Raw genomic sequence first — 27104 nt, forward strand, 5'->3', positions numbered from 1 at the left:
GTTCCCCTCAGGTGTGCAAGTGGAGGCTCTTCACCAACCACCTCCACACGTCCCACAGGTGTACAATGATCTAAATGTGATCAAAACAAGCACTAGGCATTGGAATATGAAAAAAACAAGCACTTGGCATGAAGACACTTCAACAATGTCATGAGATCAGAACTTAAATGTAATGTAAATTTTACAACGGCATTGAACACGATTCAGCCAATCATATTTAAGGACCGGAAGCATTTTACAAAATAAGTTTATTGCATCTACTGTGAAAAGAACATGATCTGTGGTGTCAGCTATGCAAACTATCATTTAAATATTTTCAAACCATATCTGCAGGAATATGTTGAGACTGTTTCCTGTTTCCTGTTTTTTCTTCCCCGATAAAAATGTTAGCTGCTCAATAATAACTTCTCTGGCTGCATGTATTATGATAAGTGACGCTGTTTCAATAAATATCCTTTCAACTGCTTAACAGTGTGCTTTGTTATTATTGTGTTATCACCCCACTTACTGGCAGTCTGGTCATGGTATGCTTAATCAACTCAGACAAAGAGCTGACCTCCTCCCATGCAGGAGGAGATGACATCACCACCACAGTCTCATCAGTTTCATCCCTGCCTTTGTTCCCCTCAGGTGTGCAAGTGGAGGCTCTTCACCAACCACCTCCACACGTCCCACAGGTGTAAGAGTCTTGTCCTGCCGTGTTCTGTTTTACTTTATGTGTTCTCTTGTTCACTTCCTGGTTTCCTGTTGCCTTTGTTACTTCCTGTGTCCTGTGCCATGTGTCTCTGTCCCCTGTGCCTATGAGCTTTAAGATGGATTGAAGTCAAGTCATTAAAATCATTCATATGCACAGATTCAATTGCTGTTCAATTGCAGGTATGTCAATTAGAGAAGATAATTGTAGAAGTTATGTATAAGTGTAGAAGACATATATTGTTGAGTATTAGAAACCTTGGAATTACAGCTAAGTTTTGTTAGGTTCCAGCACACATTGGGATCAAAAGTAACAAAAGAAGCTGATGAAATAAAGGCACTAAACAAGAATTTATATTTCAATGGGGAAAGAATAAGCCAAAACTTAGGATAAATCCAAAATAATACAAAGATGGCAAAAATCTGAGTCTAGGGCTAAGCATTATCAGAAAATCAAAAAAATATGGGAAGAAAAAAGTATCAATATATTAAGAGAAAAAGTATTCAAGACTAAGACTTGGTCATAATATGGTACTTAATATGACATTGCAATTGGGGGGGGGGGTAATGATAATAACTTAATTTAATTTAACCACCCATCACAGTGAGTGACAGAAGATAGAAGTACACACGGTCTGTTTGTTGTGGTGCTGATCTGACCGTACATGGAACAACTAAGTTCCCCTACACACTCCAGTACATTAGGTGGCGGTATACACCAATTGCAAGTTGCAATCTGCTAATAAAAGAAGATGTCGAAGTTCAGTAAGGACCCTCCCCTTTCAGAGAGAAACGAGAGTGGAAAGATAACAGCAGAACTTCAAAGAAGAAGAAGCAAAGAAGAAGAAGAACAGCAGAGTTCGTTTCTGATAACAGCGAACAGTACAGGTGAAGGTAGATTTCTCAGGTTAGCTGTGTCTTCGAGTACGTAATATACATCTCATATTGACGGAGAAACAGATTCGTTAACTTACATTCATTGCGGAAGTCTTTCCATCAAATTCATTTGTGCCTTCTTTTCAGCTTCAGTTTTGTAAGCCGTGAGGACATTTTATAGCATAACTATAGCAAAGTGGTGCAAATGAACTAAAGTTAACGTTAGAGACAGATAACATTTACTTTACATCAAAGGTGTGTGACGGACGGCGTGGCCTTCCAGGTAAGCAAAAGTTGTTTATTATTTGCCGTCTTGCTATGACACGAATAGATAATGGCATGATTTTGAGTCAAATGGTAAATTTGAAAAGCTCACTTAATGTAACGTTGACATGCGTCTGACAGTCTTATTTGACGTTAACTGTAAGGTTATGGTAAGGTTCATATTATTCTTCATAAGTTAATTTAACCTCCAAGAGATTTCATAGTTGTGCTGTTATAAATCTGCAATCCCATTTTCTAACAATATATCTGAATAAAAGTGTTGGGGGACTTGATTTTAGCAAGCTAACGTGCGCTTTGGATAGTTCCTTGCGTTGACCTTTAACTAGTCCAGATTAGATATCCAGTGTAGGCTAGGATCAGACACAGTCCATTAACAGTTTCGAGGATATACGCTAGACGCAGCCATGGAATTTTGGCTAAGTGTCACCTTTCGTCCCAGTTGATGCTTTAACTTCCGCGAGCCAAAGTTTTTACCCTTGTGGTAATGACATGCAGCCGACTGGTCAAATCACAGGCGGGTATTTCTTTCATTTCTAGGTGGTGGAGTCGGAATCACGGGATCAAGATGGTGAGAGCTGGAGGTATGTGGATTTATCCTAGGCTACTCTAAGTGGGCTGTAAACGAAACTTTATTAGTGTCTTCCTGGGTTTTATTGCTTATTACTTAATTATTAATGTCTCCCTGATAATGTGTTGGAAAACAGACCTGGTGTGGTGTCGTGTCAATGGTGGTTAGTGTTGAGTAAAGCTAGAGGCTTGCCAACTTAGTTCAATTTTAATGTGTTAATAACAGGTGTTCTGAAACTGGTGGCTTTGGTTGCTGCCTTCCTGTTGGCTGTCTTTTTTGCTTTTGAACTTCTTGACATCAACATGGATTTCAACATCGGACAGGTGTTTGGTATGTACTTGAACAGTAGGTTAATCATACGTAAACTGGTTATACTAAGCTCTCATAGCCTGTGCAATAAACATACAGATCTAAAGATCTCTAAAAGTTCCAGTTCAAATGGACATTTGCCACTGTAGGCAGAAAGTGTTGCACTTCCCTTTTGTGGGTTAATTGTCAGTTTAAGGATACGTTCAGACTTGGCTTTTTTTCTGACGAGAAGTTGTGCAGACCACTTTTTCAGTTTAAAAAAAAAAAAAAATCATGAACATTGAACATTCAACTTTAAAACAGTTTTGAGCTGCAGAAAAAGACGCCTGAGATTGCATTTTGAAAGAAGCCGAGCACTTTTTGAAAACACCGACTACGAAAAATAAGGTCTGCGAGAAATACGCCTAGTCTGCACGTACCCATGTAAGTTGTGCTAGTCACATCTCTCATACTTTACTCTCATATTTTGTCTCTTTTACAGCCAGATCAGCACCACAAGAAACAGGCTGTGAGTACTTCTATCTTCTGTCACTCATTGTGTGTGTTGTGGTTATTCGGGTTTTGGAAATTTGTCAGGAGTAGGTGTTAAATGGAATCTTATGCCTGAAGTACACTTTGCGGTATAGTGGGTTAGAGCTGGGCTTTTGAAACGCACAATTTCACGTCATGCTTTTGTCTGGCATAGCTATAAAGGATATACCTTTTGTCTTTTTGGCTGAACTGAACAGGACATCTGAAGCAACTGCAGGATTTGTGTGTACATAATTTTTAAATAATATCATTCTCTTTAGTTATTAGCTTGAGTCAGTGTCTGTGTAGTTATCTGTGAGTGATTCCCCTCTCTATCATTGTGGTGAATAGTGTCCAGGTAATATGTAATTCCAGGGGTGATTCCAGTTGGTTAAATGGATGTAAAATGCTTCTAATGCTTTGTGGTCATTATACAGTTCTGTCTCATCAAATCATCTGGATGCTGGAGTATGATATTTACTCTTCAGTGCAATGTTGTAATTGTAGCTGTAATGGACGGAATAAGAAAAAAGTGCACCTTTTGTCCTGGGAATGTGAAAATGCCTCTTCCCCTTTGTCTTTTGTGAATCGAGTTACATGACAGCCAAATAGCTATGTAGGACTTGAACATGAGATGCTAAAGACGTTTGTGCTAGTTTGGGTGAAAGATTAGATTGTTGTGTGTTTGTGTGTGTGTGTGTGTGTGTTTGAGTTAGTGAAACTATGGGTGGTCAATAAAGAAACAACGTGGGAAACAGAATAAAACGGTGAATAACATTTGTTCACATCTTATAATATCCATAGCTACCATACCACCAAAGTACAAGTGTGGCCTTTCAAAAGCATGTCCAGAGGGACACTTCTCCTTTAAAATGACCAGTGGGGCTGCGAGTGTCGTTGGACCAAAGATATGCTTGGAAGACAACATGTAAGTGTTCAGTGTAGCTCTCCCTTACACTGTCATTCACTCTTTCTTTCTCTCTCACACACACACACACACTTGTCCAACATTTGCCCCTGTGCTCAAGATCCATCTGTGCTCAGGATTGAGCTGCATTGTGAACATTAGGTGCCACGTCAATCATGACATCAGTAAACAACTTTACATTTCCTCTCACCAAATGCAGGAACTGCCTTTTTTTAAAAAGAGGGTCTGACAAACATGATAAATAATTGCCTGTAGAACTGTGACGTGTGCTGTGTTGCACTGATATGCGTGTACTGGAATGTGTAGGGGTCATAAAGAACCCCATCCACGTGTCTGGCACAGGTTTGCGTAACATCGACTGCTATTTGAAAGCCCTACCCTCAATGTCCACATCCTGATTGTTTCCACAGTGTGATGAGTGGAGTCAAGAACAACGTAGGACGTGGGATAAACATTGCGCTCATTAACGGTACGTCACGTGACTCAGCTGCAAGGAGTGCCTCACGGAACTCTTGCTCCAGGGCTCTGATGTTTGTTCTACATGTTTGAAATTACACTTTGTGCAGTTGAGATGAGTGTTATATCTCAATGGGTTTACTGGGTTAAGGGCATCTCTAGCACAATAGTGGGTGGGATGTCTAAGTCATTGAAGGCAGAATTTCAGAACAGATAAAATAATAAAAACAAAAACAAATTGTTTTCAAAAGTTGTCAAGAGCTGTTGTGCTCAAAATCGTCAATTGTCAGTGTTGTATTCAAAGTACTCAAATGTCAAAGTGATGTTGTAAAGTAGAGGTAGTGTTTTAACAGTCTATTGTACAGTATAAGTGTTTTTTTTGTTTCACTCAAAGTAGTCCATTGTATAACTGTGTGTGTGTGTGTTTAATCCAGGAAAAACAGGAAGCGTTTTAAAAACAGACTCCTTTGACATGTGGGCTGGAGGTAAGCTTACTTATTTATTTATTTTTTTCAATATTGATTGTTTGATCCCACCTATTTGCTCTTCCTTATTTGCACAGGCCTTGCTTGTTTGCCTGATACAACTCATGGAATGTTCCTTTCTACTCAGATGTCAACGAACTAATCAATTTCATGAAGACCATTGAAGACGGGACTCTAGTCATGATGGCCACCTTTGATGATCCTGCTTCAAAGTAAGGACGTAACTAAGGTTATTCAATATGACACTTCACTACCAGGGGCTCAACCAGACCATTGAATTAATTATAAATAATGATGTAAGACATACAGTTATGTGCAGAATAATAGCAGTGTGTTTTAAATAATTGAATCCTTAGAATAGCTGTTAATTCCATAATAGCAATGCATTGGGAACACAACACATTCAATTTCAAATCAAAACATGACCAAAATTGATCAAGTTTGTGTTATACCAAAGAAAAAGGAATGTAGAAAAAGGAATGTTCGGTATTTTACACTTAAAGCCCTGTTTTCAGATAGTTTATGATTAAATAGAACGTTTAAGATTGAAAATTGGACACATGCTGTTGTCCTGAAGATTTTCGGTTTCTGTGGTAGCACCCCCCCCCCCCCACCTCCACAACGCTGTATAGGTGCACTGGAACAATCTTTCTAAAACGCATTAAACTTTCGTTTACAAAGACGCGAAACTCACCGAGTGTTCAAGGGTGTTCACTGATATGCTCACACAAAAATCGCTGCAAAAGATTATTTCTAACAGGTTTTATCGTAGTTTTTGTCCAACTCCATTGACTTGTATTGGATGTGCTGTGAGGTACGGTATAGAGCATCACAGTCCCGCCCACAGGAGTTTCCGGAAGTAAGAATTCAATGCAATTTCTCCATTGACAATTCGGGTATAAGCCATAAAAACTTAACTGCACATGGTAGACTCAAAACCAGTTACGGCTGTACTAAGCGATTGTATATGGTCATATAGAGGGTGAAAATTCAAGGGGCACTAACCTTGTTTTGAAATAAATGTCTTTTAATCACGATGTCTTGGATAAGTACTTCATTACCCACAATCCTGAACAATCCCACAATCCCACAGTGATGCCTCTGATTGGTGGAAAGGCCGTTATGATCATAGCAGAGCCCGTCTACGGAGATCCTCCCCACTCTCTATTAATCCCATACAAACCGAACTTGGCTGCAGTTCACCAGAGTTCACCTAGATGGCGATCGCGGGCGAGTCCAAAATACATGGGGTCCTATGGAGCTACATGGCTACATTTATTGTTTTCACCTATTTAACAATTTTATTTGATTTTTCGCAAAATGGATATGGATTATCAATCAAAAGTGAAATAATCCGGGAGTCGTGTCCTTTCGTTTTCTTACAGGTTGGGTCGTTGTTGCCCATAACACGCTAGCATTGATGCTATGCTATGCTATGATCATGCTAATGAATGACATCACTGACACGTTTGAAAGGCTTTTTAGAACAATTAAGTGACTTTAAAAAATATAATACTCAACCAAGTGTATTGTCTTTGCCTCCCCTTTCGAATACAATATTCAAATTACTTGAAAAAAAATTATATCCCGAGAAAAGTGGATTTTGAGGGGTACAGCTCCATAGACCTCCATTCATTCTGGACTCGCCCACGAGCGCCCCTAGATGCAGTACCACACCGGAAGCGTTCCGAGAGTGAAGGTTCTCCCCTTATTAGACATTCTCTGATCATAGTTTGAAACTTTATCAGCGAAAATTATTGACAAAGATGGCGGAGTCTTTTACTGCCTATGGCGAAAATCTTAATGTGAATAAAAACTTTCTAGATGAACATTGGTACTTGTATCAACAAGGATTGTGGTTTATATATCACACAAACTTAGTCAGGGCCAATACACCATCAAATAGAACACTGTAAATGCTAGTTTAAACACTTAACTTTTCAGGTAGCCGATAAGCTAATCATTAGCCTTTCAGACATTAGAATGTAGCCTACATGCTGCAACACAGGTATGAAATATAATGTTTTAGTGACCTTGTTGTTTCTATGAACATTAATTGTTGTTTATAAGAAAAATCAACTTAGTCGAGGCATAAAAAGCCCTGTATATCCTCATTAAGTACTTAAACTTTTGAACTAGCTAGCTAGCTGATAGCACATGCAAGCTGGATGCTACCACCGGCTAGCAGCTAGACACTGCAGTAAAATGGTTAGCAAACCGTCCATGCCCCCGTAAATATTTCACTGTTTCAAAGACGGAATCAAGAGTGTCCAAAGGGGTGAAAACCACTTTAAATCGGGTCACATTATTGACTGTTGTGTGTCTGAGGGTTAGCTTGTGGGTTTTGTAAGGGCCAGCATGAGGGACAAGACCTACAAAGTTGTGTGGTGAGTTTTGCAGGGAGGTTGGTAATGCTAGTTAACATTAGCTAGGCTACTGTAGCCTTCATACTGTACGAGTCATATCATCAATCATTAACCTAGAAATACTTCTTCGTACATTTAATGAATATTTTGTGTAATAATTCACAGCAAACTGAATATGGTGGTCCAAGAGCAGACCATGCACCAGTCCATGCATCAGAATGGCAGTCAGATACGAAGCACTGCACAATGTTGCTAACGTTAACGTTAACCGCTTTCACACACACACACACACACGATATAAAATACACGATGGTAAAAATAACATTCAATACCAAAACACTATTATTTGCACGATTACTCCTGAAATAACTGCTATTAAAGGAACCGTATGTAAGAAAAATATTTCAATTAATCATAAAATGGCCCTGATATGTCACTAGACATTAAGAAATCATGTTCATTTCAAATACTTATATCACTGACAACAGTAGTCCGGCTAGGATATTGTCATTTAAAAAGTGAAGTTGCAGCCCTCAACTGATGTTGATGTTGTGTTTTGTCATGTCATGTTGTGTTTTGGCCTGATGCGCCACCCTCCACCTATCTACTAATCACGAAGTCAGTAGTGTTTCGCCATCAGGGTTGGCAACCTCGAGTCAGGGGGGAGGGGGAGGGGATACATCGCTCTTCAGTATTTTGAAAGTGATTGCAGTACCAGTTTTGGCCACAATCTTACATATGGTTCCTTTAACTCCACATTCACTATATAAAAATCACTGTTTGCAGGAAAGGGTTCGCGTGCTGTCGCCGGTTGGAAATGATTTCGCGCTGGTTCGTGCATTGCTTATATATTATTCAGTGAGGCGCGGTGGTTTATGGGATGAGTAGTTCCTTCGCTAGGAAATGAAAATATGTACAGTCTTGTACCTTTGACTTTTTTTGGACTTTCTCTTTGTTTTTTCACTCAAAATGATATGTTGTATGCTTATGAGTTACTCCGTAGCTGATTAGCCTAAGACATGCTCTAAAACTCTTTAGATACGGATTTTTCCAAAACGTCAATGGGAGAAATTAATGGGAAATTTACTTCCGGAAACTAAGCTCTCTCGGAGGAGGGGTGGGACTGTGATGCTCTATTACTTTACTATTAACGTTTTTCATGTGATGTATTCTAGGTTCTATAGCTTTGTTTACATCCACCTGGTAGGCAAGGGACAAGTTGAACCCATTGAACATCATTGTCTGCAGCTGCCTCTCAGTAGGCTACATCTCTGTATTTCAGCAATGTCAACATTTCAGGCATCAATAAAGGTGATGATGAAACGTTATTCCATTGTTCAATATTTGATAGCCTGGAACACACAGGAACGTTATTTCGCTAAAATCGCCCTGATTTGGTGCATCGATAACGTTATGGGAGAACCTGCATGTAGCCTAATGGTAGCCTAACTGTTTTTCTCTGTTCAAAATTGGGTTTACACGAAGATGATAGACTTTCTTAGAAGCTGTGAAATTTGGCCAGAAAGGAACGTGTTCCCTATGAAAGTTAACACAAAATCAAACAATATTTGATCATTCAACTTCAACTGAACAGCGACAGGTTTTGGTAGGCATGTAGACTCAGCAGACGTTAAAACGGCAGCGTCAGTCAGCATCATGTAACATTAATGGCGTTAAAGTCATGAATCCGGTAACATATTATAACATATAACAGCGATGGCTTATTCGAAGACGATCTGCATGGATATATAACCACCCAGAAAACTCAGAATGTGAGTGATAAAGTTAATTAATTGTATGAAACTTTTTATTACTTATCCATTGCAGCATCGGCTATATTAGGCTGTTATGCTAACTCAGCCTTTAAATATGCTGTTATTGTGGTCATGTGGACTTGATGTGGTCATGTGGACTTGATGTGGTCATGTGGAACGGGTAAAGATAATTCATAAACTGCTTATTTCTTACATGACTGAATCAGAAGCCTAGGTTCAACAGTGGTGTTTGAAGTTGCTGTGTTAAGTTGTTGTGTGTGATGATTGCTAAACAATTCATAGGATCAAATCAGTTTATTAGCATTTTTATTGTGATTATATAATCAAATGACACTCTTGGTAAGGGAGTTTTTCCTTGCCTCTGTTGCTCTTGGGTGCTCCTTGTTGGTGCACCCCCCCCAATCCCAATTCTCCCCCACCTTTCTTATGCAGCCCTTGCCACTTAATCTACTAAACCCCTCTTCTACTGCACTTTTTACCAACCCCCCCCCCCCCCCCCCCCCCCCCGCCCCATAAATGCACAAATAGGCTGACGCCAGACATAATTTTACTGCATTTCTATATAACTATATGCATGTGACAATAAACTTCCTTGTATCCTTGTATGTCCACAAGCACGAATTTCACGAGACAAATTAGAACAAACTGTTCCGGTAAAAATATTCTTGCAATGTTTAAAATGCTGCACTTTTCCCCTTCATAGCCTATCTCTGCCAATTCATTTTTGGATGACTGTAGATGGTTGTATTTTAGCCTACGTCTTCGTAGACAGTAGCCTAGGCTACACCGTTAGGCCATTTTAAGAATAAAAGACTTCACAGCTGCTAACGATCATCCTCCACAACCATGAGGATAGGTAGGCTAAACGGTCGTTCGTTGGGGGTGCTACCACAGAAACCGAAAATTCTCGGGACAGCAGCATGTGTCCAAATTTCAATCTTAAACGTTCTATTTAATCATAGACTATCTGAAAACAGGGCTTTAAGTGAAAAATAGCGAACTTGTCCTTTAAAACAAAATAGCGGTGTTTGCATTTTTCTTTACAAACTCAAACATTTACTGTATTACCATTACCATTATTTCTGAGAATTGCTTCACATCTGTGTTGCATGGAGTCAACCAACTACTGGCACCTGTGAACACAATAGCCTACTCAGTTTCGTTTGACACCTTAATGGCTGATATGAGAAGACCTCTATACTTGGCTTTCTTTTTATCATCTTCCTTTCTCTGTTTTTGTTCATGTGCACCAGAGTGTAGAATGTAGAGAGAAACTGTACTTTTCATAGCTATTCATTTTGGGAATCAACCTCTGTGAAGCTTGATCAACGCAGCTGAGCACTTGCCTAACGTAGTGTAACAAGCACTTCAAGTTTAAGATCTAATCTACGAGCTAAACATTGTTTACATTCCATTGTTACAAAGAAACTAGTTTCCCTCCCCCTCTCTCTCGTGCAACTGAAACTCTCGTGAACATACATCTCGTCAGTAATGGCTGGGGAAGTTTGTTCTGTTTCATGGTCCAGGCTGCACCAGGCTGTTTTTGTTGCCGTATGCGACAAAAAATGTTTTAGCTCAGAAACCGTGTGACATCGCTTAGAGCATTTTTACCTGAACTGAACATAGTTAATTTAGATATGGACTAGGCTATTTCTGGTTGTTTTGCACTTAATTGAAATGTGCTATAGGCTGAGGCTAGATTTTGCACATGCAATTGTGCATATTTCTCAATATGAATTGTCCTTATTTTCAACTGAATTCAAAGATAATGAATATATGGAGTATTTATTTGTCTGTAATGCCATTTATAATGTGTGTACATTTTGTGCATGCACTTTTGTAGCATTTATTTCAGTTTATTCAGCTATATTTCTGAAGAAAACATTGGCCTCATTTATCAACCAAGTGTAGAAACCAGTGCAGATCTGAGCGCAGGAATCTTCAATTCTAGTGTAAGACTGAATGTGTGTTGGTAAATGTAGTGGCTGAAAATAAACGTAATTTAAATACCACATCCTTGCATGGGCTCCATTTAGAGGCCTAGCCCCTAGAAATTACGCTAGGAAACTATAGCGATTTAAGTGTAATACACTTTATTTTTTGCAGAGAGAATGCATCATACTACAAATACATTAATTACAAAACCATGTGACACCTGGCATTTGCCCCTTGAAAAAAATATTATTTGACTGTTGTGCTTTCCAAAGCAAAAGTAATTCTCTCCACATATGATGCTAAGCCATCAAATATGTCAACATAACAGACTGGTACATTACAGAAAGTAGGCTACAAATATGCAGGAAAAGTCTTAGGTCCAAGATATTCCATGAATGCTACCCTTCAGCTCTCCAATTCTCTGCCGATTTACTGCTGCACCGTAGGGGCTGGCATATCGATCCAAATATCGATAGTATCGATACCAACATTGGTATCAGTATCGGATCGATACCAGCGAACCATTATATTATATTTGTGTGTGTGTGTGTGTGTGTGTTTGTGACAGGTTGAATGAGGAGGCCAGGAAGATGATTGCTGATCTCGGCAGCAGTAGTGTGTCCACATTAGGCTTCAGGGACAATTGGATATTTGTTGGAGGGAAGGGCATCAAGACAAAGAGTCCCTTCGAACAGGTAATTCCCATACCTCCACCATCTCTCTCTCTCTCTCTCTCTCTCTCTCTCTCTCTCTCTCTCTCTCTCTCTCTCTCTCTCTCTCTCTCTCTCTCTCTCCAAACATTCACTTGGGATCGATTAGGATAACTCCACATCTGCACACCTGCCCCCCCTACACTGCAAAAAAGAATCTCACATTACAAAAACAAGTACATTTATCTGCCACTCTCTCTCTCTCTCTCTCTCTCTCCAAACATTCACTTGGGATCAATTAGGATAACTTCACACCTGCCCCCCTACACAATCTCACATTACAAAAATACAAAAACAAGTACATTTATCTGCCAGTGGATTAAGTAATTTTATCTTAATTTAAATTGACTTACTCCACTGGCAGATAAATTTACTAGTTTTTATGTCTTAATTTAATAGGATTGACTTATTTAAGTCAAATAATCTTACAAGAAAGGTCAAAGTAAGTATCTTTATACTAAAAACAATACTAACTAGATGTTTTATCTTAATATAAGATTATAACACTTGGTAAGATATCATTTTTTTGCAGTGTAAGTGTTATGGTTGGTTCACTGGGATTTCACAACGCTGAAAAAGGCACAAATTGTTTACTAGCACACTGCTTCATGAAAACTTCTTAGTTGCTCATACGACTCGTATGGTGCTTTTGGCATGTGGTGGCACCCTAACACCATGTCCTAACTGCATGTGACGTGAACGAGCATCAGCGACAAAATCAGTCTGATTACTTTGTTTTGAAGTAGAATGTCCTAACTGGATACGAGCCAATAACTGCTGTGCAGGTCGCTAATGTGCAACATCTTGACCAGAACTTAAAATAACTGTTATTTTCTTTCTGTTACTCACTTTGTTCTGCTATATTAAATGAGAAGAGGCTCATTGAGGACAGGGAGCATTCAATGCTATGCGATATTCGAACACTCGCATGCAGTTGAGGCAAGCTGTAAGACGGTCACTCTGTGTTTTTGTCCCCAGCACATCAAGAACAACGCAGAGACCAACAAGTATGAAGGCTGGCCAGAGGTGCTGGAGATGGAGGGATGCATCCCCCAGAGACAAGACTGAGCTAAACCTCCATCCCCTTTTACTTACACACACACACACACACACACACCACTGAAATCTACCGTACCCATTCACCACTACCACTACGTAACCTGACACACACACACACACACACACACACACACACACACACACACACACACACACATTTTATAGTTTACCTGTCCTACTCCATTCAGTTCTGTCCAGCTTCCAATCCATTGTGTCCTGTTTTAGCAAAAGTCTAGATCTGCTGTTTTCAGGGCCTTCCTCACAAGGCTCTAGGGAGGTGTCAGGAACATTATAAATCAAGACTGTCCAGCTTTTTGTGTACCTACGACTACTTCCATGTCATTTTTAGTGAAAATTGGGGCCAGTCAAGAAAGGAAGAAAAAAAAAAATCATCATCACTATGTCACACAATAGTAGCAACCCAGCTGCCTCCTCCTCATCTCTGTATTAAGTCCTGGACTCAAATAACATTTCAAAGGAGATTTTGTTTAAGATTTTTGGTGGGCAACTCGGTCCGAATTAGTGAGGACAGCTCAGAGATTGTTGCTGCCCAGAGACACACATGTATCCAGAAAATCCACAAGCATTCCTTTGGTTGATGCCTTGACCATTTGGTGATTTTGTAGTATTTGATATATAAATATCTAAGTAATTTATTGAACCGAGTAATGTAAAAAAAGGGAGAGAAATCATTGCTGGTATATTGCTGTATAAACCCCTCCCTTTTTTACTTGTATTCCCCAAATGTAAATGTGAAAGATTGATCAGTGGTCTACTGTGGACAGATGTGATGTGTTAATTTAAAATATAGCTAGTCAGTAGCAAAATACTTGATTCTTGTAGTTTTGAACATGCGTTATACGTAGTGAAAGGGAACAGGCTTAAAGCTTTTGCCAAAGCTGTTAGTAACAAAGTAACACACTCGTGTGTGTGTGTGTGTGTGTGTGAGAGTGTGTGAGAGTGTGAGGGAGTGTGTGAGCGTGAGAGAGAGAGAGAGAGAGAGAGAGAGTGTGAGTGAGTGACTTACCAGGCACAATTAAACTCACCAAGCCATCAAACTCCAAAATGCAGTTGACAAGGTTTGTCATAGTCACTTTAGAGCAATGTGAAAACCTTCCACCCCACCCTCCCAGCAAATGCCCTGGAGCAGTATCGGCCACCCATCAATGCAATCCATTTATTCCTGTGAAAATAGCAGTTGCAGAGTGAAGAGTTGTTTTCTAGAACCTTTTTTTTTTTAGTTTTTCAGTTATTCAGAAAGGACTTCTTCTGTTTCGAGATCTAAAGGTAAAGCACAAGAACCGATTGTTTAAGAATGTCCAATGCCATACGCATATAATGTTTGATCCATATTTTTACATTTTGTTGACAATGTCTTTTCATTAAATTAATTATTGTATGTGATTACCATTGATGATTGTCTTAGTAAATTGTTTGTAATTGATTTGGTTAATTTACATTTTAACAACATTCATGTGTTTCAGAAAAGAAAGTCTGTTTTATTTTTGTAAAGAGAACAGCGAAAAAGTTGTAACTACAAATTGAACCCTCGTTTCAGACATAACACCTTTGTAGATTTGCACACATAAAATGTATTCTATCGGTGAATACATAAAGTGTATTCTTTCAGTGCTTGCACCAATCGGTTTAGTGTGCTTAGATCAGTCCAGATAGTCCAGGGGTGGCGAACCTGCGGCTCTTTGCCTCCTCTCGTGCGGCTCGCGGCTGCTCAACTGATGTTCTCACTTCTCCTTGGAGTTTTTTTTTTTTTTTTTTTTTTAAATAGCCTATTATTTCTGGTAAATGAAAATGCTTTTCATAAGTTGATAGTACTGCTAATCGTTAGGCTGCAATGTTTAAATTAAAATAATTTTACCGTCATGTTATGGATAGGAATCTAGCCTAAAAAGAAGCAGACTTTGTGTCTAACCAGGTGTAATGATACTGTTGCAATCAGGAAAACCCTGACGCTAAGCGTAAATAAAAAGAGGACATTCAAAAGGAGGATTCATCTTTTTGTAGGCTATCATAGCCTTTCTGGTTAATATGTCAACGTAACCTAAATAACACCGTTAAACGTGTTCTACACGTTAGTTTGGTACTTGGTATGCCAGACTTAACTGTTGCATAAAGCTTCAAAACTGAACATTTCCCAAAGACACTGACTGACTTTTGCAAGTACAAGGTAAAGGTAGGCTATATAGACGTCAGTCAGAGAAGTAGACTCGTTTTCTTTTTATGTATTTTCTTTTAAAAAAATTCCTGAAAACGATAATTTGTAGCATCTGCCAAGTGTCTCACTTTAAATGAAAAGAGAAGATCTATTTTTGTAGGCCTAAGTCGCTGTTGTAGTGTGGGCATCTTTTTATTGTTGTGCGGCTCTTTTTTGAGTTGTGGAATTTTTTTTGGCTCTTTATGCTGGACTGGTTAGCCACCCCTGAGATAGTCAGTCGAGAAGTGTGTGTGTGTGTGTGTGTGTGTGTGTGTTTGTGTGTGTGTGTTAGATATGACATTCCCTATTCACCATTCACTGAACTGTGTACAACCAATTACAAGAAATCTCACTATTCAGGATACTAAACATTCAGGTCAAACCCTAATGTGGAGTCACTGTTGAATTCTTAGCTTTCTAGACTCATTAACATGTCTCCCCTATATAATGTGAACTGGTCTGACTGTAAAAGGTCATACTCGCATACCTCTACAAATAGGGATGAGAGCTTTAACCTTCCCAACAATGCAGTGTGTTGCCAACTTAAGCTTGTGTCTTATAGTTTGATCTTTGATACCTACTTAAAATCTTTTGCGTGCCTGTGTGTGTGTGTGTGTGTGTGTGGGTGCATGTGGACGTATACGTGTATGGCTGAGTCATCTAAAAAGATAGGGACTTGAGGCTGTTTGTCTACTGTAGTGCAGCACATTGAATTAGTTTTTTTTGTACACTGCGACACCAAGTGCTTTTATTGTCCTACTCTGATCGCTTTTGCCACATTGAGGACTGAAGTGCTTCCTTTTTTCTATCATATCTGTCTGCAGCTCTGAAAATGTGTCCACCACCATGTGCCTTGTCCGGTACAAAGTCCCGCCTGCTTGTAAATTGTACATACAGTGCTCTTATAATATTCACTGTTGTAGTAGTGATGCCTTGTATAAGTAAACCTGTAATTTGGTGTTCAAATAAAACCAGTTGTCAAGAGACCTGCGGCATTACTTTTGAGGTTTTGTGGAATGGAACTCTTGTTGCTGTTGTTTTGTGTAGAAAATGAAAACTGAGCTTCTCCCATTGGAGTGTTTAGAGGGACTGCAATGTAGGTCCGTATGAGGCTTAACCAGACTCAGAGGAGGCAGTTGGCCTTTGTCTAAGAGAACAACTGGTTTAGTCAGGGGGCCAATTCTGAAAAGGGCTTCCGTTAAGACTTTGCGGACATGTTTTGGTACAAGCTGTCACCCTATTTTTTTTAGGTAGAAGACACCCATATAAGATATTAGGGTGGCTGTCAAGCAGATTTTTTTTTTTTTTTTTTTTGGTTTCCTGCTCAACACAACATGCCAACAATAAATGTTGAATATCTCCACAACCACAAGGACCGTATACATAAAAATGGTATCAAATGAAAGCCAACACTCATGGGATGTGCAGAATGAACATGTAGTGTACAGTGTAAAAGGCAACAGAACTAGAACATGGAAAAAAAAACAATCTCCACCTAAAGAGAACCAGTTTTCAAACAATACATAGTTTCCCAAAATCTCTTATCAATCAGTACCCCTATGGGAATGAGTCAAGCCAAGCTTGTAGGGAGAGAGTGCAATGCTTCACAAGTTATAATACTTTAATGTCAGGGCGGAAATGTAGAACTGTAGATGGTGGTCTATGGTGCTATTTGACTTCATTAATGTACCAGATTGTAACCCAAATTATATCTAATTGACATATCACTATAGTTATTAATGCCATCCTAATGTAGCAGAATGAAGTGGTGCAGTGCCCACTTTTCATTCAAGCACAGGTGGCTGCATCGTGAGTGGCTCTCGGTAGCCAGATATGGGCCAATCAGTACAACAGTGCCTCAATTTAAATTCAAGTACCCTCATTGTGCTATGCCAGACGTCAAAGGCCCACCCCTTTTTACCTCCCTGACAATTGCCATCGCCGCAGGTATGATCACGCTTCCTGTGATATTTTACTGATAGTCTTTTTATATTGTTACTCACACGTAGTGCTTTGTTGTAGAGTCTCCCCCTCCCCGTGCGGCATTGGCCTCCCGCTGGCTGGATGTGCGTCCAGTGCAGTCCCCGGGTATGTTATATCCATTTGTACGAAGTGAAGTACTCAAGTAGTTCCTGTTTTAAGTGAGTATTTTGTGTGTTCCAGGGATCACTATGTAGCAGGGGAGCGGCTGTCAATTGGCTACATCGATAAGAGCTCTGCTGCTTTGCCTACATCATTTTTAGCCTACGACTTCTTCACGTGCCCGTCTAATCAGCACCACTGGTCCCACAGTAACGTGGCCTGCAGCTAGCTTGTCGTAGCCTACTCTAGTGGGATTACGCATAGAGGCCTTGGGCTAGAAGGCCGCTGGAACTCATTCGGGTGCTATAGCGTTCGTTATGAAGGAATGGGTGTTTGACAAACGGACCCCACTTTATTGATTGTTCTACTCTGTTCTGCGTTGTATAGTGTTATTGTCTATGTTGTTTGTAGCCTATGTTTGTCTGTCTGTTACTTATACACTTGACTGGAGGTCTTTTTCCCTAGTGCTGTTGATCGCCAAAGTGTTGACCTTGGTTTTGTGATTTGTCTTTCTGTTTGCACTAATCTATGTTAATTTGTGTTGTCCTCACTAAGGGGAGGCTGTGAAGCTGCAGGTCCTTAGTGTGACAGTTTGTTTCATTGGTTGTTTGTTTGATTTACTTTGTTACACTTTAGATGTGAGTTGTCTGTAATCCTTGTCTGCTCCTTCTGTTTAGGTGCTTAGAGCCGAAAGTGGGAGCAGTTCCTGGTGGTGATGGGTTCCCATCTTTGTGTGCTGTGACATTTGTCTCACTGAGTGTATCATTGCCGTGTGTGTGTGTCTGCACGCAATCTACACTACGTCTGTCATCTGTTTAGATCGCCTCTGGCCCGCTATATCAGCTACACAGATATGATTTGCCCCTTGCATCGCGGGGAACCAAAGTTACGTGCATCATACTCCTTGCCAGTCTCTCCCTGAGCAAACGCTTCCGTGAGAACTCTGGATTCCCAGGGTACATTGTCAGTCGCTTTGATTAAAAATGTGCCGGCCACATGTAATGTCACGTGTATGCACACCCCTCCACTCATCACTCAGGGGCCAGTGCTTGGCGCATGACTGATATCATTTCTGCATTCAGTTGGGCGATATGTATTGCTTATTCTCTCCTTATTGCTACCTTTACTCATTGTCTCTCCAGCAGCCAGTTCTAAACTGTACTATCCTGCCACAGTTGGTGCGGCTGGTATAGCGAGCTCTTGTTACGTCACTCAGAGCTCCTCTGCACTCTGAGATGCATAAGCACCAATGGTACCCCAGCACTCATCTGTTCTTTGTCTTGTCATATTTCAGTTACATATGTTTCTTCCTCCTGTCACATACAGGCATGAATTGTCCTGAGAAGTCCTTTGTCTACGTCGCAAGGTCATGCTTCCCTCGCATTACTGATGCTGCCCATCTTATTTTGGGGGGCTTTCCAAGAGCAGGTGCTAAGGTGTAGCTCTCACGCATCCATCTTGGCCTTGGGTCTGCAGCTCAATGCATTCATCTCACTCTAGCCGCTGCAGGTGAGCTATCGAACCAGAACACACATCTGGCTTCACAAGCACTAGTCTTCCACAAAACTAGTCATAATGCTCATTTATCCTAAATATTAAACCACATGTCTTTGATGCGAATATACTCAAGCACCCATATCAACTAACTCATTGCTCCGGTCCCAAGCATCTGCAACCACAAGCTCTATTCCCCTGCATTGATCCTGAGTAAATCATGTTTAACCTTTTAACCCTAACAATGTTTTGCTTCCCTGGTCCCCGTTCACGTGCTGCTTAAATGTAATCTCTCTCCAAAGAGGTTCACTTCTCACTCATTCCGCATCGGCGCAGCCAAGACTGCCGCCCAAAAAGGGCTATCCACGTCATCCATCAGGATGCATCAAACTAACTCCTTGACATTTTCGATGCTCAGAAGTTGCTCTCCTATGTTAACTCGGGTACCTCATTTTACCTTCACAAATCCTGGTGGCGGTGGTTACATTCTGGCATTCGCCTTGCACTAATCGCTGAAACATATTGGGGCCCAGCATGCCGGTAGCTTGTGGTGATTTGGTCTCAGCCATGGGCATGTTGCCCTTTACACTGGTTGCCCAGCTCGTTCGACGCTTATGGTTCAGGTCACTTCTCGCCGGTTGCCTGGCTCGTGATGCACGTCTAGGCCGCCCTAGACACTGGTTGCCCAGTTTGGTCCAGGTTGCCCTGGATGCCGGTCGCCTGGCCATCACATCGGTCTAGGTTGCCCTAAACGCTGGTTGCCCAGCTCATGGTTCAGGTCGCACCGTATGCCGGTTGCCCGGCTCGTGACGCCCAGTTCGGTCCAGGTTGCCCTGGATGCCGGTTGCCCGGCCGTCACGTTGGTCTAGGTTGCCCTAGACGCTGGTTGCCCAGCTCACTGTCCAGGTTGCCTTGGACGCCAGTTGCCCGGCTCATGACGCTCGTCTAGGTTGCCCTAGACGCTGGTTACCCAGTTTGGTCCAGGTGGTCCTGGATGCCGGTTGCTCGGCCATCATGTCTGTCTAGGTTGCCCTAGACGCTGGTTGCCCAGCTCATGGTTCAGGTCGCGCCGTACGCCGGTTGCCCGGCCGTCACGTTTGTCTAGGTTGCCCTAGACGCTGGTTGCCCAGCTAATGGTCCAGGTTGCCTTGGACGCCGGTAGCCCGGCACATCTCGTGGTCTACAGTAGGTTGCCCTAGATGCTGGTTGCCCAGCTCACATAAGCACTAAAGTCCAGGTTGCTCTGGATGCCGGTTGCCTGGCTCGTCACGATGTACTAGCTTGCTAGTCACTGGGCGCCCAGATCGTGAAGTGCTTATGGTCCAGGTTGCCCTGGACGCCGGTTGCCCGGCCGCCGCATTGGTCTAGGTTGCCCTAGACGCTGGTTGCCCAACTCGTCAAGCTTCTAGATGCCACTATAGCGAAAGCATGCTGCGGGCCCCATTGCAACCCTAGGTTAAATGGTTAACACCTAGCCACTTTAAAATTCTGTCGGCGTCCTGGCACAACCTCATCACCCCTGCCCAGACATGCTGTTGAAATTATCTTGTATGTATACTATGTCTTTGTTCCTCTCAGAACCAGGTTACCGAGTCACCGCCCTGGCGGGCATCAGTCATCCTTTTGGGGGTAGGCTCCCCGCCCCTGCCTTCATCCATCGGCAGGAGACGAGATCCGCTCATTGCTGGACGGATCCGAGATGGGGCCTACGCCAAAGACTGTTACCTATTCAGGACTCTTATCATGCTTGTATCCAAGCCGTTCCTTTACTAATTAAATTGTCAACTGATTATATTCTGTCTACTGAGTCTTTCTGGTAGAAATGATAGCTTCAGCGAAAGTTCTACTAGGAAGACTCATAGTGTAGCTTTACTCCTCCCATGCTTACATGGAGCCAATCTTAGCTTTGCCTACTTTTCGGGAAAGCCCTGCAATCTGATCATTCACTCATTCAATCAGCGCTAGCCTATAGGAATTCAGTGGGCTCTTTAAATATGTTCCACCTAACACTGCTTTTGCTTCTCAGTACACCGACTTTGACGTCCCCTCCACCTCCCCTCCAGCCACCTCTGCCAGCAGTCTACGTCCATCGGGCCTGGTCTGCCTACCACATCATCTTCCTTCAGCCACCGCCACCAGTTGGTCCCCGTCTCGTCGTGGGGGGGTAGGCTCCCCGCCCCTGCCTTCATCCATCGGCAGGAGACGAGATCCGCTCATCACTGGACGGATCCGAGATGGGGCCTACGCCAAAGACTGTTACCTATTCAGGACTCTATCATGCTTGTATCCAAGCCGTTCCTTTACTAATTAAATTGTCAACTGATTTTATTCTGTCTACTGAGTCTTTCTGGTAGAACTGTCAGTTCTACGAACCTGAGTGCCTTACTGGGTTAAGGATACTGATCTCTGAATTATATCTTTGGGTGCAAGTCCCATCGTGGCGTAGTCAGCTATTGTGTAAAATCTAAGCCACTTGCCACACTAACATAACTGCTTTCTCACTTCTTTAGGGTTAGGGGTTAGTAACTAGTTTGTACTAGTAATAACTAATAGTCGGATGGCAAAGGTATGTTTTTCCCCATCCAAGCAGTGACACTCAGGTATAGGCAGCCAACAGAAGGCACCCAGGGACCATGTCCATGTGCTCAAAGTCAAGGGAACTCAGTCAAGCTGAAGGAGGCTAAGGATGACTACAGATGGAAGGTGGAACAGTAGTTGCAGGAAAACAACATGAAGGAGGCATGGGACGGCATGAAGATTATCACTGGCCTGAAGAAGAGCAGCAGCTCTGTGGAGGGGGACCTGGACAGGGCGAACCAGTTGAACCACTTCTACAACAGGTTTGACTGCCCTCAGTCAGTCAGTCAACAGCCATCAAACACACAGATCCCAGATGCACCCCTCCCCCTCCCCTCCCCTTACACCCCCATCATCACAACAGATCAAGTGAGAGCCCAACTAAAGACACTGCGAATCAATAAAGCAGCGGGGCCTGACAGACTGTGTCCAAGGCTACTCAAGGCCTGTGCTGCTGAACTGGGGGAGCCACTGAAGCACATCTTCAATTTGAGCCTACGCCTTGGACAAGTCCCAATACTGTGGAAGACATCATGTCTCACCCCTGTCCCTAAGAAGCCACACCCTAGTGAGCTTAATAGCTACAGACCTGTCTCTCTTATGCTCACATGTGATGAAAACAGTGGAGCGACTGGTCTTAGGTATGTTCAGACCCCAGGTACGCCATGCACTAGTTACAGTTTGCATACCAGGGGAAAGTGGGCGTGGACGATGCCATCACTTATCTTCTACAAAGGACACATTCTCACCTAGATAAGGGGAAAAGTGCTGTGAGAATCATGTTCTTTGATTTCTCAAGTGCTTTTAACACCATCCAACCCCTCATACTGGGAGACAAGCTCTTGCAGATGGGTGTGGACGCTCACCTGGTAACCTGGATTACAGATTACCTGACCGAGCGACCACAGTTCGTCAGACTGAAGAACTGTCTCTCTGACACTGTGATCAGCAGCACCGGAGCGCCACAGGGAACTGTGCTCTCTCCAGTCCTGTTCACCCTGTATACATCTGACTTCTGCTACAACACCGAGTCATGCCACATGCAGAAGTTTTCTGACAATAATGCAATTGTGGGGTGTATCAGGAACGGGCAGGAGGAGTACAGGAGCCTGGTGGAGGACTTTGTGCAATGGTGCAAACTCAATCATCTTCAACTCAACACTTCAAAGACCAAGGAGATGGTGGTGGATTTCCGCAGGTCTAAGCCCACTCTGCTACCAGTCCCCATTGGGGTCAATGTGGAGGTATTAAGCACCTACAAGTATCTGGGTCTCCCCCTGGACAATAAACTGGACTAGTCAGCCAACACTGATGCACTCTACAAGAAAGGGCAGAGCAGGCTGTACATCCTGAGGAGGCTGCGGTCCTTCAATGTGTGCAGCAAGCTCAGGATGTTCTACCAGTCTGTTGTTGCCAGCGTCCGCTTCTATGCAGTGGTATGCTGGGGAGGAAGCACAAAGAAGAAGTATGCGGGCCTCTTGATTGATTAATCACCACTATGTGGATACTGTTTTTAGAATTGATTTAGATTAAGTGTTAGTTAGTATAATTTGTATTTTAGTATATAGTATATTCTTTATCTATCTATCTATCTATCTATCTATCTATCTGATGCAAAAGAAGAGTTTACTGTTTTGGTAATGAATACCTTCCCAATACAAAACATGCATGCATCGAATGGCATAATATCATTTTTTTATTTTAACCTTTATTTTACCAGGAAGGTCCCAGACACAGTGTCTCTTCTGCCAGGGAGTCCTGGTCAAGATGGCAGCAATTATTTAAATTAAAATGTAATCTACAAAACAGGAAAAACAATATCATGGCAAATAATCTGAAATGGCAAAACTCAATAATAATGATGAGTATTCTTGCATCAAACTGCACAGGCACACCCACATGCCCTACTGTAAAATATTCCACTTTTTCGACATCAACACTGCCTGGTACTGCACTGACTTCCACTTTCCTTGCATCCACATATCGTCAGCTCCAAGCACCTGGCCTGTACAGGCTCTTTGGTTAAAAGCTGGAGGACAAGCATTCCATCCTTCATGTGCCAACCACAACTGGTTGGTGAGGGCAACTGTGGATGGGTCACTAGTGACTGTTTCCAAACCTTTGTTTGATAGTGGGCCCTCATGAGGTGCAGAGACAAAGCATCCTGAGTTGGTGGCAAAGTATTCACTTTGGCTTTCACTTTCCAAAACAGGGCACAGCGAACATCATGGATTGAAGTGCTGGAGTGTGGAGAAAATGAAGGCACTGCTAGAACACTTTCCATGATGTCCCTTTTCCTATTCCAGTGAACTGAGTGGTTGTGTCACTACCATTATGAAATGCCAACAGACCATCCAAGTCAAGTCAAGTTTATTTATATAGCGCATTTCATACACAGAGGTCATTCAATGTGCTTTACATAAACAAAACCAAACAATAATAACAAATAAAAGCATAGAAAGGCAACATAGTCAAAGAATAGTTAAAAGGTAAAGATCATAATAAAAAGAAAACATAAAACACAAGGTAAAATAATTTAAAAATAAAGAATAATTAGTAAGCAAAAACAAAGGCAAAAGTAGTAAAAAAGTAATAAAAGACAAGGTAGAATAATTATCAAGGCAGATTCAGAATTTGTAACTTGGCACAGTTAGCAGAAAGCATCTGAGAAGAGTTTGGTCTTCAGTCTAGATTTAAAACTGGCTACAGTTGGGGCCTTTTTGATGTCATCCGACAGTTGGTTCCACAGCTGAGCCGCATAGCAGCTAAAAGCTGCTTCACCATGTTTAGTTCTAACAGTAGGTTTTACTAGCAGGTTTTTCACCGGGGATCCAGAATCTCATTTGACATTTTAATATCATGCACTTTAATGTAGTGTGGTTTTTTGGCAGTTCCTGCTTTCATCCACATTTTTGGGCTCAGCAGGTTGCAAACACAAAATGCAACAACAGTACATCTGTGTCTGCACTGAATGATGAGCCTCTCATACCCTTTGGTTGTGGATGTCTATCCTCAGCTGGACAGTTTGTCTGCAAACTGTATGATCCAAAAAATACCAGCACTTCAATCCATGATGTTCGCTGTGCCCTGTTTCGGAAAGTGAAAGCCAATGTGGATACTTTACCACCAACCAAGGGCGTAGGTTTGGTCTCAGCTTTGGTGGGGACACATCCCCAACTCCTGTTGTCACAATACCAACATTAGTGTTTCAATACCAATACTAAGTGAAGAATCTCAATTTCGATACTTTTGCGATTTTTTAAAACTTGATTTGGTTTGTGTGATTTGTGAGATCATTCACATCAGTGGCAATCATAGAATTTGATTGACCCTCCACACACACACACACACACACACACACACACACACAAACACAGACATACATAGAAAGTGATGGTTGTCATCAGTGTTGGGCAAGTTACTTCAAAATCGTATTATGTATTACTCATTACTGTCATTTCAAAGTAATTTGTTACATTATAATATGTATCTGAATTGTAAGGCATTACACTACTATTGTATTACTTTTGAGTTACTTTCACCAAAATATCTAGAAATATGAATTTGGAATTCTAAATGCAGTTTATTATGCTCAATGCAGCTCATTGCACTTCTAATGGAGGGCGATGTGATATAACATAATGACTGAGCTAGGCTTAAGGCTAACAACAGTAGAATGCAATAGGCACAGTGATGGCTCATGATGCAATACAAGGAACAATCATAGCCAGAATTTTGTTAAAAGAAGACCAAAGGTCAAAGTCTGGTCAATTGTGATAGAAATGCTGTAACTTTAGGCTTAGGCCTACTCATTAAAATGAACAGAGAGCCCACTACCTGTATATTGCAACCCAAAACTTAGACATATCAAGATTTCTGAAACATGTAATATGTATTTCAAATACAAAATAGTATTTTGTCATTTTTATTTTATTGTGTTGAAGGAAATGGCTCTGTATTTTGTATCAAAATACTTTATTGGTGTGTATTTTTGTATTTAAAAAATACTGCAAAATACTATATGTGAAAAACACTAAAAAAAGTAGATACTACACACGGGTGTAATGAATAATTGGTAATTAGGCAACAATGGTTATTGTTTATCGCAATCAGCTAATGTGAGAACAGCTGTGTTCAACGACATTCACAGCTTTTCAGTGACGGCCTTTGCTGAAGCATCAGCTCTGGTCTGAAGTATAAGTATAAGTATAAATACTCTTTTGATCCCGTGAGGGAAATTTGGTCTCGGCATTTATCCCAATCTGTGAATTAGTGAAACACACTCAGCACACAGTGAACACACAGTGAGGTACCCACTAATCACGCAGTGAGCTGCCTGCAACAACAGCGGCGCTCAGGGAGCAGTGAGGGGTTAGGTGCCTTGCTCAAGGGCACTTCAGCCGTGCCTACTGATCGGGGTTTGAACCGGCAACCCGCCGGTCACAAGTCCGAAGCGCTAACCAGTAGGCCACGGCTGCCCTGAAGCACTGGTGTGAAGTCGTACGCAAGTAAAGATGAGCAAGGTTATCTGTGCAAGTTCACATAAGGACACCGACAAAGGCAACAATGTCATTTTGTATCCAAGCCAATTAACAGAAAAAATGTCAGATATCTCAATGAACCACAATGACATCAATAGATGGTAAGGTGTTGAGTGTGTTTGAATTCCCTTCCTTGTAGCATCCTTTTCTGCATTGCACAGTGGGGAGAAGTTCACCTTGTTTAATTAAATAACAATTCTATTTCCTTATTAGCTGCATACTTGAGGTTGGAGATATAAAGGCAAGTCAAGTTTCTCACATACTGGAAGTTCAAAATATACAGCCTTATGATTTTCTTATTCAGTTCTACACTGGACTTGAATTACGAAATTCGGCACAGATACACAATTATGATTTTGGCCTATTGATTATAATGTGGTTAATTGTAAGTATAAGTATATTTTAATCTCTGCATTTAAGAAAATATAATCTCTGCATTTATCCCAATCCTTGAATTAGTGAAACACTCGACAGTGAGGTGAAGCACACACTAATCCCGGCGCAGTGAGCTGCCTGCAACAACAGCAGCGCTCGGGTAGCAATGAGGGGTCGGGGTTCGAATCGGCAACCCTCCGATTACAAGTCCGAAGCGCTAACCAGTAGGTTAATAACCAATTCTTGAATTATTCTTAATTCTGATCACACTACATGAACTTGCATACTGTATATCCAAAATGGCATGATAGGGGCCAAATTGTATTGTTTTTTACTGTATAGTTTATAGGCTCAATGTTTGGGATAAAAAAAAGCTTTTTTGCAGTGCTTTCATACTTCAAAAAAAAGTATTTTGAGTATTTTCTAAATACAAAAATACAGTATTTTATTTCGATACATTAAAAATGAGGGTAGGCCTATTAGGTATTTTATTTTGAAATAAAAAAATAAAAAAAATGTTGATGTATTTTTGCCCATCCCTGCCTGTTCCCAACATTAGCACAACACTTTGCGATGGTTAGCTTGTCACCTGTGACGATATATGCTAGGCCTAAGTGACTGACCTATATGGGTGCGTTTGGAGATGCCTGATGAAATCAGACGTTGTTGCCACACACCTTGCATGTAGCTGTTCGCTTATTTCCTCTGTGCACGAAGTTATTGTAACCGAAAGTAATGATAAAAGGCACTCCGGGAGGACTTCTTGTCGCCATGGTCAATGCATTTTTTATCTGTGAGTGTGCGCACATGCGTTACGTTGCACATTATGGAAAAGGGGCCATGCCGCTCGTTATACGTTTTCCAAAGT

The 27104-nt window shown here is 41.5% G+C and overlaps 1 protein-coding gene and 1 long non-coding RNA gene across 9 annotated transcripts; one reads left to right on the plus strand and one right to left on the minus strand.

The window, feature by feature from the left end:
* The first annotated feature begins 1472 nt into the window (after positions 1–1472).
* On the plus strand, positions 1473–16153 carry fam3c (FAM3 metabolism regulating signaling molecule C). Of its 8 annotated transcripts, none has more exons than XM_042079491.1 (11): positions 1473–1581; positions 1825–1852; positions 2392–2435; positions 2648–2752; positions 3213–3239; positions 4046–4169; positions 4580–4638; positions 5060–5110; positions 5238–5322; positions 11755–11881; positions 12875–16153. In XM_042079491.1, exons 3-11 carry the CDS (start codon positions 2420–2422, stop codon positions 12962–12964), a joined length of 684 nt encoding a protein of 227 aa, XP_041935425.1. In that variant the 5' UTR covers positions 1473–1581; positions 1825–1852; positions 2392–2419; the 3' UTR covers positions 12965–16153. The 8 variants fall into 8 exon arrangements, 7 of the variants coding, with proteins under 7 accessions (XP_041935425.1, XP_041935426.1, XP_041935420.1 ...); XM_042079492.1 differs by having other exon boundaries at positions 1481–1600; XR_006026547.1 differs by having other exon boundaries at positions 1482–1852; positions 12875–13860; positions 13923–16153.
* On the minus strand, positions 13721–27104 carry LOC121697784. Its single transcript, XR_006026549.1, has 3 exons — positions 27093–27104; positions 22294–22299; positions 13721–13791 (listed from the first exon to the last, which is right to left on the minus strand). It is a non-coding gene; the product is annotated as an uncharacterized LOC121697784 (long non-coding RNA).

This window comes from Alosa sapidissima, chromosome 22 (genome assembly GCF_018492685.1).
Source record: "Alosa sapidissima isolate fAloSap1 chromosome 22, fAloSap1.pri, whole genome shotgun sequence".
Lineage (NCBI taxonomy): Eukaryota > Metazoa > Chordata > Actinopteri > Clupeiformes > Clupeidae > Alosa > Alosa sapidissima.

What these genes read in the sequence shown, in the direction of transcription:
- fam3c (XM_042079491.1), top strand. An exon ending in CAACATCGGACAGGTGTTTG is followed by an intron (nt 2,753 to 3,212) that starts GTATGTACTTGA and finishes TCTCTTTTACAG; the next exon opens with CCAGATCAGCACCACAAGAA. An exon ending in TTTGATGATCCTGCTTCAAA is followed by an intron (nt 5,323 to 11,754) that starts GTAAGGACGTAA and finishes TGTTTGTGACAG; the next exon opens with GTTGAATGAGGAGGCCAGGA.